The sequence below is a fragment of the Balaenoptera physalus genome (assembly GCF_965194825.1).
Source record: "Balaenoptera physalus genome assembly, chromosome: 4".
Classification (NCBI taxonomy): Eukaryota; Metazoa; Chordata; class Mammalia; order Artiodactyla; family Balaenopteridae; genus Balaenoptera; species Balaenoptera physalus.
In genome coordinates, this window is record NC_138891.1 from 146,647,267 (window position 1) to 146,660,046 (window position 12,780).

General features: G+C 50.1%; 1 protein-coding gene across 19 annotated transcripts in view; it reads left to right on the top strand.

Moving 5' to 3' along the window:
* Positions 1–4,827: 4,827 nt before the first annotated feature.
* DIP2A (disco interacting protein 2 homolog A) overlaps positions 4,828–12,780 on the top strand; it is a 92,547-nt gene continuing 84,594 nt past the window's right edge. For 18 of the 19 annotated variants that reach the window (XR_014263417.1, XR_014263418.1, XR_014263419.1 and 15 more), the window contains exon 1: positions 4,828–5,186. Coding sequence is in view for 11 of the 19 variants with exons in the window: in XM_082461085.1 (XP_082317211.1) it covers positions 5,096–5,186 (91 nt within the window). In the remaining 8 variants the exon portion in view is untranslated. Of the gene's footprint in view, positions 5,187–5,340; positions 5,952–12,780 lie in introns of those variants that run through there. The other variant, XM_082461092.1, reaches the window with a different exon arrangement.

Here is a 12,780-nt window from a genome sequence, read left to right on the forward strand (position 1 = left end):
GGACTGTTTCTGGGCTGAACCGACCTGATGACTTGGTGAGTTTGGCAGAACCCACCTCACAAAGCACTGTTCTGTCTGCGGGGTCACTTGGTGTCCCAAGTTCAGATGTTCCATCTCTGTCAGAGCACAGAAGCACACCAAGATGGTTTTTTTCCCCCAAGAGGCATATATAATTCTCTGCTTCAAGTGGCATCACAGAACCTAGGGTTCCTGCTTTGTGAATCTCCTGCTGAGATGCGCCAGAAACTCCACATTGCATTGTTCCCCACCACCAGTACCACCTGCTAGGCCGTATGGCCCAGGCAGCAGAACTGCTTGCACCACAGCCTCGACCTGTGACAGAAACTTTTACTTTTCTGGGCTCTTCTCAAACCTGGAAGTCTTCCAAGTCAACCAGTGTTTGGGCCAGAGCAGTATTTATAGGTGTGGAATATGCTGCTTCCAGAACCTGAAGAGGCCCAACAGTGTCTTCCTTTATTAAAAAATGGTTGAAGGTGCATGATGCAATAATTGTCTTTTTCTTTTGGAAGGGATGCCTTAGGGCACCACTGACCACTGGATTCCTAAAAATATAAGTGTAGCAGGTCCCTGAATCTTCATACGGTTTATCTACTACTCTCTGGAGCACCTGTATTTTACCAATGTCTCCAGCATCTTTATAATGTTATTGATGTAATGGAACAACGTGATGTTCTTCAGGACGGTGAAGTCTTTGGACTGTGAGAGGGCAAGAGAGGTAACACAGGCTTCAGGCAAAACCGCATCTTTGTTCCACGTGAATGTGAAATGTTTCTGATCCTCTTTTCTGATAGGGACAGAAAAGAACACACTGGATTAGCAGCCAGCTACCACGTCTGACACAGAGACTACTCTCGGGGCTGCTACTGAGTTGAGTTTGCAGGCTACTCTCATCCTTCAGGATCCTTCTGATTTCTGCAGGGATCATGCTGGTGAAGTAAAGGTTTTGGGGACCACCATGCTGTATCCTTTAGATCCTTAAAAGTGGCACCCGTCTCTGCCATCCCTCCCACCCCCAGATGTGATGCTGTTTTATGATCCTGATAGGAATAGATCAGTTTTAGAGGTTTCCACTTGTCTTTTCCTATTGTGATAGCTCTAACCCTACAGGTCAGGGACCCAAAATGAGAGTAATGTTAATTGCCAAGTACGTCAATGCCAATTATTCACTTTGGGACAGGGAAATGACCACCAAGCAGGTTCACAGACCCAGTGGACCTACTGTAAGCTGGACCTTGGGCAGGACTCCATTAATGATCTGGGCACCACATGAGCCACTCTGACAGGGGATCCGTGATGATCCAGGGGTCTAGATGTCGAAGTCAGTTCAGACCTTGTGTCCATCAATCTTCAAAACGTTTGGCTAGCCACTTTTCCCTGGGTGTAGTTATCAAAGGAAAGGCCTTTGGGATTCATTTCTGTGTATACTTGTGGTATATTGCAGGGTCCTTCTTGGTATTTGGCCACCTCTTCAGTTCCATGTCTGAAAACTGGCTCAGGTCCAGAAACTGGCTGTGGGATCCTGATTTTTTATATTGGGCAACCAGCTTGATTTTCCTAGTCATCCATCCTTGACTTTTTTCTGCTGGTTGTGCCTTCAACTGCCCATCTGTTTTGCCTCTAGGGATGCTGTGTTTTATGAAGCATTTCTGCGGCTCTCTGCAGGTCAGGCTCCCTTGGCTGCCATGCACACCTTGCTGGCCATTGTAATTTGCGATACTCGGACTTCTGTCAGTTCCGTGCTGCTTCCTGGCCTCTTCTGTTTTAGGATCCTATTGTCCCCAGTGCCGTTCTGGAGCAGCCTTTCCTACTGTCAGCTCTCACCTAAAAGGTGAGCCACCATTGACTAGTGACATCAGTACCCCTTTCATCAGTTTCTTTGGACTTTTGTAAAAATTTGTTATTTGTGCCTTTATGTGGAATATAATCATCTGGTGGGTCTCAGGAAGCACAGAGTATTTAAATTTCAGCACAGCCACATCCCTGACCCTTGTACTCCTTTCCATCAGTCCGCTGTAGCAATTGTCATTTCAACTTTGCTTACTGTGGGCCATAGCTTTTTCTACGTGTAGTGTTTTTAAAATATATCTGCAAATTCTGAAATTTCTCTCTTTGAAAGGAGTCTGATGCCTCTCCCCTGAATATAGGTGAGATTTACTAACAGCTAGGGAGTGGCAGAAGTGATGGTATATGACTCCTGAGGCTAGTTCACAGAAAGGCCATGGCTTTTCTTTGTCTTTGGACAACTGCCCTTGGAATCCAGCCATTACATTGTGGGGAAGCCTAGACCACAGGCAGTGGCCATGTGTGGGTATGCTGGCTGACACCCCCAATCCAGGCTCCTGCATCAACTGTCAGACATGTGAGTAAATGAACCTTCAGATCATTCCAACCCCTGGCCTTCAGGCTGCTCCAGCTGAGGCCCCAGATGCTGTCGAACAGAGACAAGCCATCTCCACTATCCCCTGACCCACAGTAACCTAAAGAGATAATAAATGACTCTTGTTTCAAGCCACCCAGTGTGTAGTAATTTGTTATATAGCAATAAATACAGCATCATTTTAGGAGCATCCTTTCAGGGAGTTTGCTACTAGTCTTTGCCTGGGCGTTAAATCCCGTATCTTAGAAGATTGCTCATAATAGTCTTCTACCCCATTTTATGCTCCAGTTCTCCTGATTTCTGCAGGGGTCACGCTGGTGAATTAGACAAGGATGCTGGGGACCACCACTCACCAAGCACACTTATAATCCAGCCCCACACAAACTTCCCTAGCTCCTGGCAGTTGGCTGGTTCTCACAACCTGTAACGGGTTGAACTGCGTCCCTGCAAAAGATGTTGAAGTCCTAATCCCCCGGCACCCGTGAAGGTAACCTTATTTGGAAATAGGGTCTCTACAGATAATCAAATTAAGATGAATTAATTAGGGTAGGTCCTAATCCAATGACTGGTGTCCTTAAAAACGGGATTTGGACACAAACAGACACACATAGGGAGAAAGGCATGTGAACATGAAAGCACAGATGGGCATGATGCATCTACAAGCCAAGTAGCACCAAAGATTGCCAGCAAACCACCAGAAGCTCGCAGACAGGGATGGACGATCCTTCCTTCACAGCCCTGTAACCTTGTTCTGACTTCCAGCCCCCAGAGCTGTGAGATAAATTTCTGTTAAGCCACCCAGTCTGTGGTACTTTGTTACTGCAGCCCTAGCCAACTAATATGTTCTTTTGAGGGGGAGGGGGCTATAGTCCTCCTGAATTATGCTAAGAAATAACCATAATTATATGCCTAGTGCCCAACAGGTTGGTGGGGAAAGGTGAGCCACGTGGGCAGGCTGCAGAGGTTCAAGGCAGTCTTGGGGGTGGCGAGTGGTCAAAAGCTTTGCGGGCATCTACCCGGACATGAGATCTCTGACATGTGTCATGGGCCCAGATTTTCCCAACCAGGGCCCCAAACTTAGCATAACAGAACTGCCTTGACTGGGTGTTTACCATCTTTGAGATGTTAATTCTTGAGCCTGGCCCTTCTCTGTATTGTCTCAATGCAGGAGACGAGGCTTCTTTTGCAGGCACCCGAAGAGACTCCATGGCTTTCAGTGGTCTGTTGGTAGCCATCCACTGTCCATTATTTCTCTTAAGGGCATCAGTAGTGTTAAGGAATAGCTACCCAATTCCACTACCCTTCCTTATGGCTAATATTTCCATCATACGTAAAAGGCTTCTAGGGTATTCATTTCACTTCTCTGGTTCACTCTTCTACACGGGTGGAAGGTTAACAATTAGATCACTTTGTGCCAGGGGCTCTGAGAGTTCCACCCACAAGTGGTGAGTGAGTCACCCCATCTTATCACCTGCCATCTAAACCCCAGGTGCCAACTGTTGCAGGATGGTTTCTCCAGAAGCAGATGGTGAGAGAGAGTTTGGGGTACAAGTTTATATGGCATCAACACCTGTGAAAGGAAAGGGAAGGAGACAGGGTTGAGCCCAGGAAGGGGAGGGCCATGCAGGCCCAGCTAAGCTGTAGGCAGCCTGCCGTGCTCTGGAGCGAGCGCTGCTTCTCAGAGGCCTTGTGTGCTGGGCCCAATGGCCAGGCCGGCTCAGTCACCTCAAGAAGGATACGACCTAGGAAGGTGGCCCTCTGCGGACAGGGCCGGGTATTCGCGTCCACTACAGTCCACCGTCGCACCTGGCAGATACGCTTCCCGCCGACACTGGGGAACAGCTCCCTCAGGATTCTCGGGGTGCGTGCGTGTTCGGGGGGGCGTGGTGTCTCAGTTCAGCTCCACCAGCCCCCAGGCTAACACACGTGTCACAGCGCGTCTACGAAGGACGCGTCCAAAGGTGCCCAGGGTGTCGAAGCTCACTCCCGAGAGTCGTGAAAAGCCCCACGCGTGCTGGGGAGAAAGCGTGTGGACGCCCCCCGCCCGCCCCAGCGCAAGCCCAGCGCACCCCGCAGCCTCGTCCGCGCGGACACCAGACCAGGGCCTGCGGGGTCGCCGTGGACCGAGGCCCGCGACCCCAATACCGGGGATGAGGGGCGTCTCGTGCCCGCAACCACAACACTGAGGTGACCCCGCTGAGAGGCAAGCCCGCGTTCCTGCCTATCTACGATCCAAGCCCTCGGCGCAGAGCCTCTCGGGAGTGACGCTCTCCCCGCTCTCCCAATGGGAGCCCAGAGCGGCCTCGCCGCGGCCTCGCGGCCAATGGGAGCGAGCCTCTGGTGTTGCTGGGCGGGCCCGGCCTCCCACCTGGCAGGCGACTCGCCGCGCTCTCCCTCTCGCCCTTCCCGCCGCGCACGCGCGTTCCGTACAGGGCCGGCTGGGCGCTCGGGGGCGCGCGGGGCGGTGGCGGCGCCGGAGGAGCCGTCCGTGCTCGTGCCCGCGCCTCTGTGGAACCGCCGGGGCCGCGCCCCTGCCCGCCGCCTGCGATCCCCACGGGCCGATGCGGGTCGCCGGGCAGAGGGGAGCGACGTAGCCGCTGCCAGTGCCGCCGCCTCGGCTCGGCCCGGCCCGACCCCGACCCAGACCCCGACCCCGCCCGGCGCGAGCCGGACGACCGGCCGTCCTTCGGCGGGGCCATGGCCGAGCGCGGGTGCCCGCTGGAGGCGGTGCCGTTACCCGCCGAGGTGCGGGAGAGCCTGGCCGAGCTGGAGCTGGAGCTGTCGGAAGGTGAGCGTCCCGGCGCCCGGGTCCCCCGCCCGGCACTCCTCCCAGACCCCCGCCCGACCCTCCGCGGGCCCGGGGCCCCCTCCCGGCCCTCACACCCGAACCTCGACCCCCGTCCGGCTTCCGGCGCCCAGCGGGTGGCCGCGCTTTGGGTGGTTTGGCCTAAGGCGCGGGAACCTGGACGGGGATGACCGTTCGGTCCGAGCGGGCTGTCCCAGCCGAGGGCCGCGGGTCAGCGCCCTGGCAGCCGCGCCGGCTGCAGCCCCGCGTACCTCGGTTTCCTCCTCCGAGACGGGGTGGTCGCAGCACCTGCCTCTAGGGGCCTGTATGAGCCTAATGCCTTAGCAGGTGCAAAGCACTGAACACTTCGAACGAGGTTGTTAGCCCCTTTTAGGGAACTTTTAAAAATTAAAAAAGCATATTCAATAAGTGGTTGTTTGTTTAAAGTAGACTGAGTGATTAGGCCTCCGAGGCGTGGTGGCGTTACCCCTCCGTCTGTTACCCCAAGGCTCGTGTCCTGAACTCCGCGTGGCTGTCGGCGCACAGAGTTAGTTCTTGTCCGGGATCAGGGAGGCCTCGTAGCCCTTGAAGAGAAGCAACTAAATGCTTAACTGTTCTTGACACTTAAATGCGTTTTCAACTGTCAGCAGCCATTTTTTCCATAGTCTGAACCCAGTTCAAGTTCCGCTCCGGTTGGGGTAGTGACTTGTTACCACTGTCTAATAAATATGCACCGGACTGTACTGACTGCTCACCAGCCTGCGGGAGGTAGGTTCCGTCGTTATCTTTGTTTTACAGATAATACAGCATTTACATGCAACCGCTTTGAATTCAACATCCAAACTTTTAAACGTTCTGTGACGTGTGGCATTGTTTTTTTAAATGGAAGTGCAATTGGAAAAGGGTGGATTTGAGACTTCTTGGTGATTAGCTGCTCCTGGAAAATCTGAAAAGCTCAGATTAGGGATGGTTCTGACAGTAACTGCTGTCCTGAGTTTGTTATAGTTCTTCATCGAGGGAAAAATCATGTAGATGCCGTTTAGATTTTACACAAGTTCAAATATGTTTTTGCACATTGCTCCTAATTTCTGCTCCAGTGTATTAGTTATTCCCTCAATTCCTTGTTGTTTTGTGGTTGGATGTTGAAGTTCTTTCTAGGAGTTGATGGTTAGATAAGATTGAGAGCTTCATGATTTGTGTGACAGAACACACATAAAGACAAGTACTTCAACAAAAGTAATGCTTCTCTATTGAATCCTTTTATGCTGCTGTCATTTTAGACACATGTAGAGGATGTACAGTTGGGTGAAGGGTACAAGATTACGCATAGGTGGATAGGAGCCTGGAAACGTAGCTTAAGCTGAGGAAGGAGAAGACAGTGTTGAGGGGAGGGGACAGCGGAGTGCAGTGCAGCAAAGGAGGCAGGAGCCCTGGCCTGTCCCATGCCCACACCGGTAAGGTTTTATTTGCGTCATTAAAGGAGGGTGTTATTAATGAAGCACGCTCCTAAAGCAACCAAAGTTCGTGTCATTGTCATTATCATTTTTATATTTTCATCAAGTAGAAGTAGAAAGTGGGTCTCCCTTTGCCCTACGTGCTGTGTCTCTCCCCCCTCCTCCCCCGCACCCCGTTTGAGAGAAACTTCTAAGTTAGAATAAAGTCAAGTTGGAATAGGGTGCCTTCATGGCACTCACATTTGTCTGAATGAGGAGTTGCTTGAAACTTCGAGATGACATCATGCGAGGCAGGTTGGAGGGAGGAGGGAGCTTAACACAGACAAAAAGCTGCCCACATGGAGACGGGGGTCAGTGACAGACTCCAGGGTAACCTGGAGAAGCCTGCACGATGTCCCCTCAGCCCGTACCCAGCCTTGACTAGTAGAAAATACGCCCCTGCCTTTATTCATAACTCGCACGTGGCCTTGTTCTCCAGCATCCTCCCTGGGTTCTCACTGATTGTTGAAATTGGGGTTCATCCTCAGGGATGGTTCTGGTCTTTGGACACTCATCTCTCCCCATAGAGCAGGCTGGTGGGCTTCCTCATTCCAGAGGGAAATAGGCACAGCCGCGGTCTTGCTGCCTAGCTTTCCTGGCTGTTTTGCCCGTCGTGACTTAGGGGTCTTCAAATTAAGATGAGGGTGACGGGTGGAGGTACACAGAACCTCACTCTTCTTAGAAGCCCCCCCACCCCATGAAATACTCAGGAGAATTCACGTATGTGGCTCCTCAAAGCATCTGTGGGTGAAAATGAGGTTATTAGAGGTATAATCTTGATTTTTATTTAGAAGAATTAATTCCCAAACACTTACGCTGTGCCTATTACTGTCTGAAATTACCTTCGATATGCCTCACAACTAATTTCGGTACTGTACAGTATCTTGGGGCTGTTGCTGCTGAACTGCTTTAGAAACGAGGATGATAGGGTGACTGGGTGGGCACAGGGGATCTTTAGGGCAGTGTAACTACTCTGTACGATACAGTAATGGTAGGTAGGTAGATACAGGTCATTCTACGTTTGTCAAAACCCAGAGATTGTACGACACAAAGAGTGAGCCCTAATGTTAGCTGCGGCCTTTAGTTATGATAACGTATCAATTGTATTCATCAATTAGAACGTACGTACCACAGTAATACAAGATGTAAACAGTAGGGGATGTGTGGGAAATCTCTGTTGTTGCAAATAAATTTTTTGTAAACCTGAAAAAAAACCCCACAAAAAACCAAGGGTGATGGTGTGAAGTTTGTTCTTTGTTTTAGTTGCCTGCAGAGGTTTAGAGAGGAAATTCCTACACAATAGGTTACATTTGTCCCACTCCTGTTTTTTCATTCTGGTTAATAGGTCTATTCTGTAGCTTTAACTTCAGTCTGTTTCTTGTTTTCATGCAGTTTGATAGTGCAGGGGCTCCAGCCTGGATGGAGTTGACCAGAAGGGGGAAAAGCTCCATTTGTGGATGTAGAGGAAGGGACTTCTTTTCACAAAAAGCGTTTTTCCTCATTAAATGTCTTTAATTTCTAAAATTTGTGATATATTGATAATTCCTAGTTTTCAAAATGACAGCCTGACATTGCCTTCACATCGATAAACATTTGTTGTGCTTCCTAAATATTCTGTGGTATACTAAAGTTCTCATGTCCAAATTCCATTCATCTGTCAAAGCCCAGCCCAAGTGTCTTATGTGACCCTTTCCTGATCCTCTCTGATGAGGCTCCTTTCTCAGAATTCTCATCACCTTGCCCCCTCTTTTGGAGTTCTTGCCACCTTTTGTTTTTTGTGTTTGTTATTTATATATATCCATTCATTCAGTAATTATTGAGTACCTGCTGGGTGCTAGGTAAGGTTTTGGCTGTAGCGGTCAGGTTTAACTTTGCTTCTCCATTGGTCATAAGGCTTCGCACAACGGTGTATTAAAATAGGAACGTAGATACGCACTGCAGAGAAAGGAAACAATTTAAAGGAAATGTAGGCTGGAGTGAGCGCCCCTTCTACCTCTGGCGTCTTCCCACCCGTGGCCTGTGGTACCATTTCTTGTGTTTTCTTCTGGAAATAATCTGCCAGTGGTTCCCATACAGTGGGTCACACACCTCTCGGGCTCCCTAAGACGGTTGCTGGGGGCCTATGAGGGAAAACTGTTTTTTTATAATAATACTAAGACGTCATTTCTGTTTTCCATGTTTGTACTGATGGTACAGGAGCAGTGATGGATAAAACTACTGGTGCCTTGGCGGAAACTGTGAGGGAAGGGCCCCAAATCGCACTGACAGTCAGTGCATTCTTCACCGCCTCCCCACTTGCAGTAGAAACAGTGCCACTTTGACTTAGACATATCCTTTCTTGCTGAAGCAGTAACAGTTAACTTTCTTAAATCTCAATCCTGAGTACTTGTTCTGGTCTCCTCGTGAGGAATGGGAGGTGCACGTAAAGCACGTCTGCCACACTGAGAGGTCCAGGGCCTGTGAACGGCTCTGTTATGCAGTTTGTGCTGCAGAACAAACAGGCCACGTTTGTTGTGGAGCGTGATTTTTACTTGAAAAAGTGAGTGACAGACAAGCTGCAGTTACTCAGAGCTGGGTATTTGGTGGACGTTTTCTGAGAAATGAAGAACAATTGTCAGAAATTGTAGCCAATGATAATATTTGTGCTTTCAAGCAAAAATATAAAAATTTTAAACTTTTATCTGCTACCATGAGCTTGACAGCCTCTCAGTACTTAAAGACTTGTTTTGATGGGATCAGTGGCAATATTAATGAATGTGAGTTATTGATATTATTTAGTGAAATGTGTCAACGTTAGGAAGAGCTGCGTAATTCTGTGAACCAGCATTTTCCAAATGAACAGTGTATCATGTTACAAATTCGTGCATGGGTAAAAGATCCATTCAAAGATATACCGATGGATTGCAATGAAAAGTTGCAGTACGAAAAGTTCATTGACAAGGTTTTAGATTCTACGTTGCAACTGTCGTTTAAGAAACTACCACTTGCCTAGTTTTGGTGTGGTATCAAAGCAGAATGTCCACAGTGATCTGAAAAGGCTGCTGAAATACTCCTCCCTTTTCTAACCCACGTGTGTGTGAGGCTTTGCTTCATAGACTTCATAGACAGGATTTGCTTCTTCCACCACTTCAACCACATATCCTGCAGCCAGCTGAATGCTGAAGCAGATAGGAGAATCCACTTGTCTTCTAAGAAGCCAGATATTAAGGACGCTTGTAAAAGTAAAACAATACCTGTACTCACTAAATGCTTTGGAAATCTATTATTTTTTTAATTTAAAATATTACTTATGTTAACATGGTAGGTTTATTATAAAATTTTTAAAATTAATTAAATGTTAAAAAATTGCATCGTTTCAGTTGCTAATATGGTAAACATTGATAACGCACAAAGAAACAACAGCTCCTTGGGGTCCTCAATAATTTTTAAGAGTGTGAAGGGTTCTTGAGGGCAACACCTTTGAGAACTAGCAGACCACGCAACACTAACAGAGCTTTTAAGGAGATACCTAGATGTCAACGGGTATTTCTTTTACCTTGTGTAACATTTTTTTAGCTGTTGCCTGGTATAATGTGATTTCTGTTTATATTTTTAAGGGCAATCAGATGTTTCAGTTTATAAAAGACGTGTTTGAAAATCTTTAAAAATTGTACATACTGATTAGCTGCTTGTACGTCCATCCCACTTCACGCAGAATCCATTATCATGATTCAGGTGTATTCCCTTTAGAATTTTTTTCTTTCTATAGTAAATCCTCCTAGTGCAGTTGTCTTTTTAAAGAATTTTGATTTATAAATTTTTAAAAGAATATCAATACTAGGATTTCCATTAATATCCTAAAACTTTGCACATGCTGTTCATTGCCAGCTCTCTGTACGTGTTGAATTCCTTCCTTCGTTTGAAGACTTAAGTTTAAACTTCACTTTCTCTTTGAAGCTCTGCATTCCTCTGAGAACAGCCTGCCCAAAGTTAGGTGCCTGCTCTTTTTGTCCCTGTAGCACTTCCTTTAGCACATTCTTACAGGATTTATACAATTCTGTGTTTATTGTTTGTTTGGCTTTTCTTTGCCACTTCATAGGGAGCAGTTCCAGAGGAAGTTTGATCTGCCCATCGTCATGTCCTCAGCGCCTAGCATATTTTAGGCGTTTTACTGAGCGCTTGCTGAATTAATAGAAGAGTGACCCAAGCATGGTGCTTATTCTCAGTTTTAAATCAAGAATCCTCCGTAATTGGCTTGGATACTTAACTTTTTGATAATAGTTTTTCAGATTCAGTGAAGCCCTGGGAGGACTGACCTGTGCCTCGGGGAGCCATTGAACCAGGATGTGGTCTTTGTTGCTCTGAACTCCTAGGAGGAAAAGAGGCTGAGATGAGTGCGCTGGGCGTCTGGCCCCGCCGGGTGGAGCTCCAAGACTCCAGTCTAATCCGGCGCCGCAGTGGCCATGATCCCCCTGGGCCTCCCCTGCTGGGGTCCGGGTCCACACTGACCACAACTGAGGTCATGACTCCTGCCGCAGGAGTACAGCAGCTGCCGCATGCCTGGGAGGCTGTGACTCCCGACAGGGACCTTGGCTCAAGGATCCCACGTGGCCTGCAACTTTCCTAGGGCTGCCTGGAGCCTAGGACTTTTCCTGCCCGACCCGCCTGCCTTTCTTCTTCCTTCTGCAGTCACATCCGACAGCTCGCCAGCCTCCTCCGGGGCCCTCCCCATTTTCCCACCTAAATCTCTTCACGTCTGATCCTGTCACGATGTCTGCTTCTTGGAGGACCTGAACTGCCTACAGGGTCACCGGTTTAGACCCGTGTTGGGAGGGCTGGTTTATTTGGTGTTCTGGTTTACGTGTCTGTCTCCCTCGTCGATGGTCCGCCCTTCGAGGTTGTACTTGGCATGCAGTTGGTGGTCAGCGTGTACTGAATTGAACTGTTTGCTCTTCTCAGGACTCCCTTGGCCGTGGCCGGCTCTGGCTTAGCTGTCCATCGTGATGCTTCACGAGAGCAGGGGCCGAGCCCACCTTGCTCTCCTCGGCGTCCCAGGTACCAGAGCCACTGAAGTATCGGCCGTGTCCGTTGACCTGTTACACTTCCAGGCTCTGTCGTAAAGAAAGGTGCCATTTGCTCTGTCCATTTGCCTTCTGTTAACGCCTGGCAGACAAAGGGAGGTTGGGACTTTGGGGAGGTAACCTCAGACTGGGGGTCAGGAGATGCCTCTGGGCAGGCAAATCGGGGTCAGGAGGAGCCGTCCCTGTGGCCGGGGAGGGAGCAGTCGAGCCTGGCGGGCTGGCTGGGCCGGGGCCGCAGAGGAGGGAGCCTGGTGAGTCATGGCGCGGGGGGCAGGCCCTGGGAGACGGGCCAGGAAGGCAGCCCGGGGCTGGCCGGGCGGGTGTGCTGGGCCCTGGGCTTCTGCGCCAGGTGTGGTGAGGAGCCGCTGGAGGTCTTGCTGCTCTGACCACTGGTGCCCTTAAAGACTCACCGGCTGCTGGGAGGCGGGAGAGTGAGCCAGAGGCCAGCAGCGGGGCAGGCGCTGCGGGCAGCACGTGGTTGGATGCAGGGCGGCGGCCGCGGGGCTGAGACGCGGCTGGGGCTGAGGCGGGTCCGGAGCAGGACTGAGGGCATCGCTGTCGCTGTCGCTGGAGGATGGCCAGGAGTCAGGACTGAGCGCCAGGATTTGCTGCGTGTGCCCCGTGAGATGGGAGAGGGCGGGGAGGGCCGGGCTGAGGGCAAGCGTGGCCGTTCCTCTATTCGCAGAAGGGCTCCCCGAACACTCGGGCCGTGACGCGTGTGTGAGGCGGCCGCCTGGAGATGTTACAGGACAGAAGTTTCTGCCGTCACAGACGTGCGTCCTCAGTGGGGGGAGCAGACGGCCAGCTGAATAGAAACATACGGAACATTAGATTTTGATAAGTGCATCGAGAGAAACCGGGAGCGAAGAGGGACAGGGAGCAAACACTTGTAGATTTGGGGTGGGGAGGCTGCAGTTTTCACCAGGGTGGGCAAGGAAGGCCTCCCCGAGGAGGGCATTTGAATCCAGGGAGAAACTGCATTTCTGGGAGGTCTGTTTGCAGGGAGGGCTCTGCAGGTGGGGAGGCCCCAGGGCAGGTGAGGAC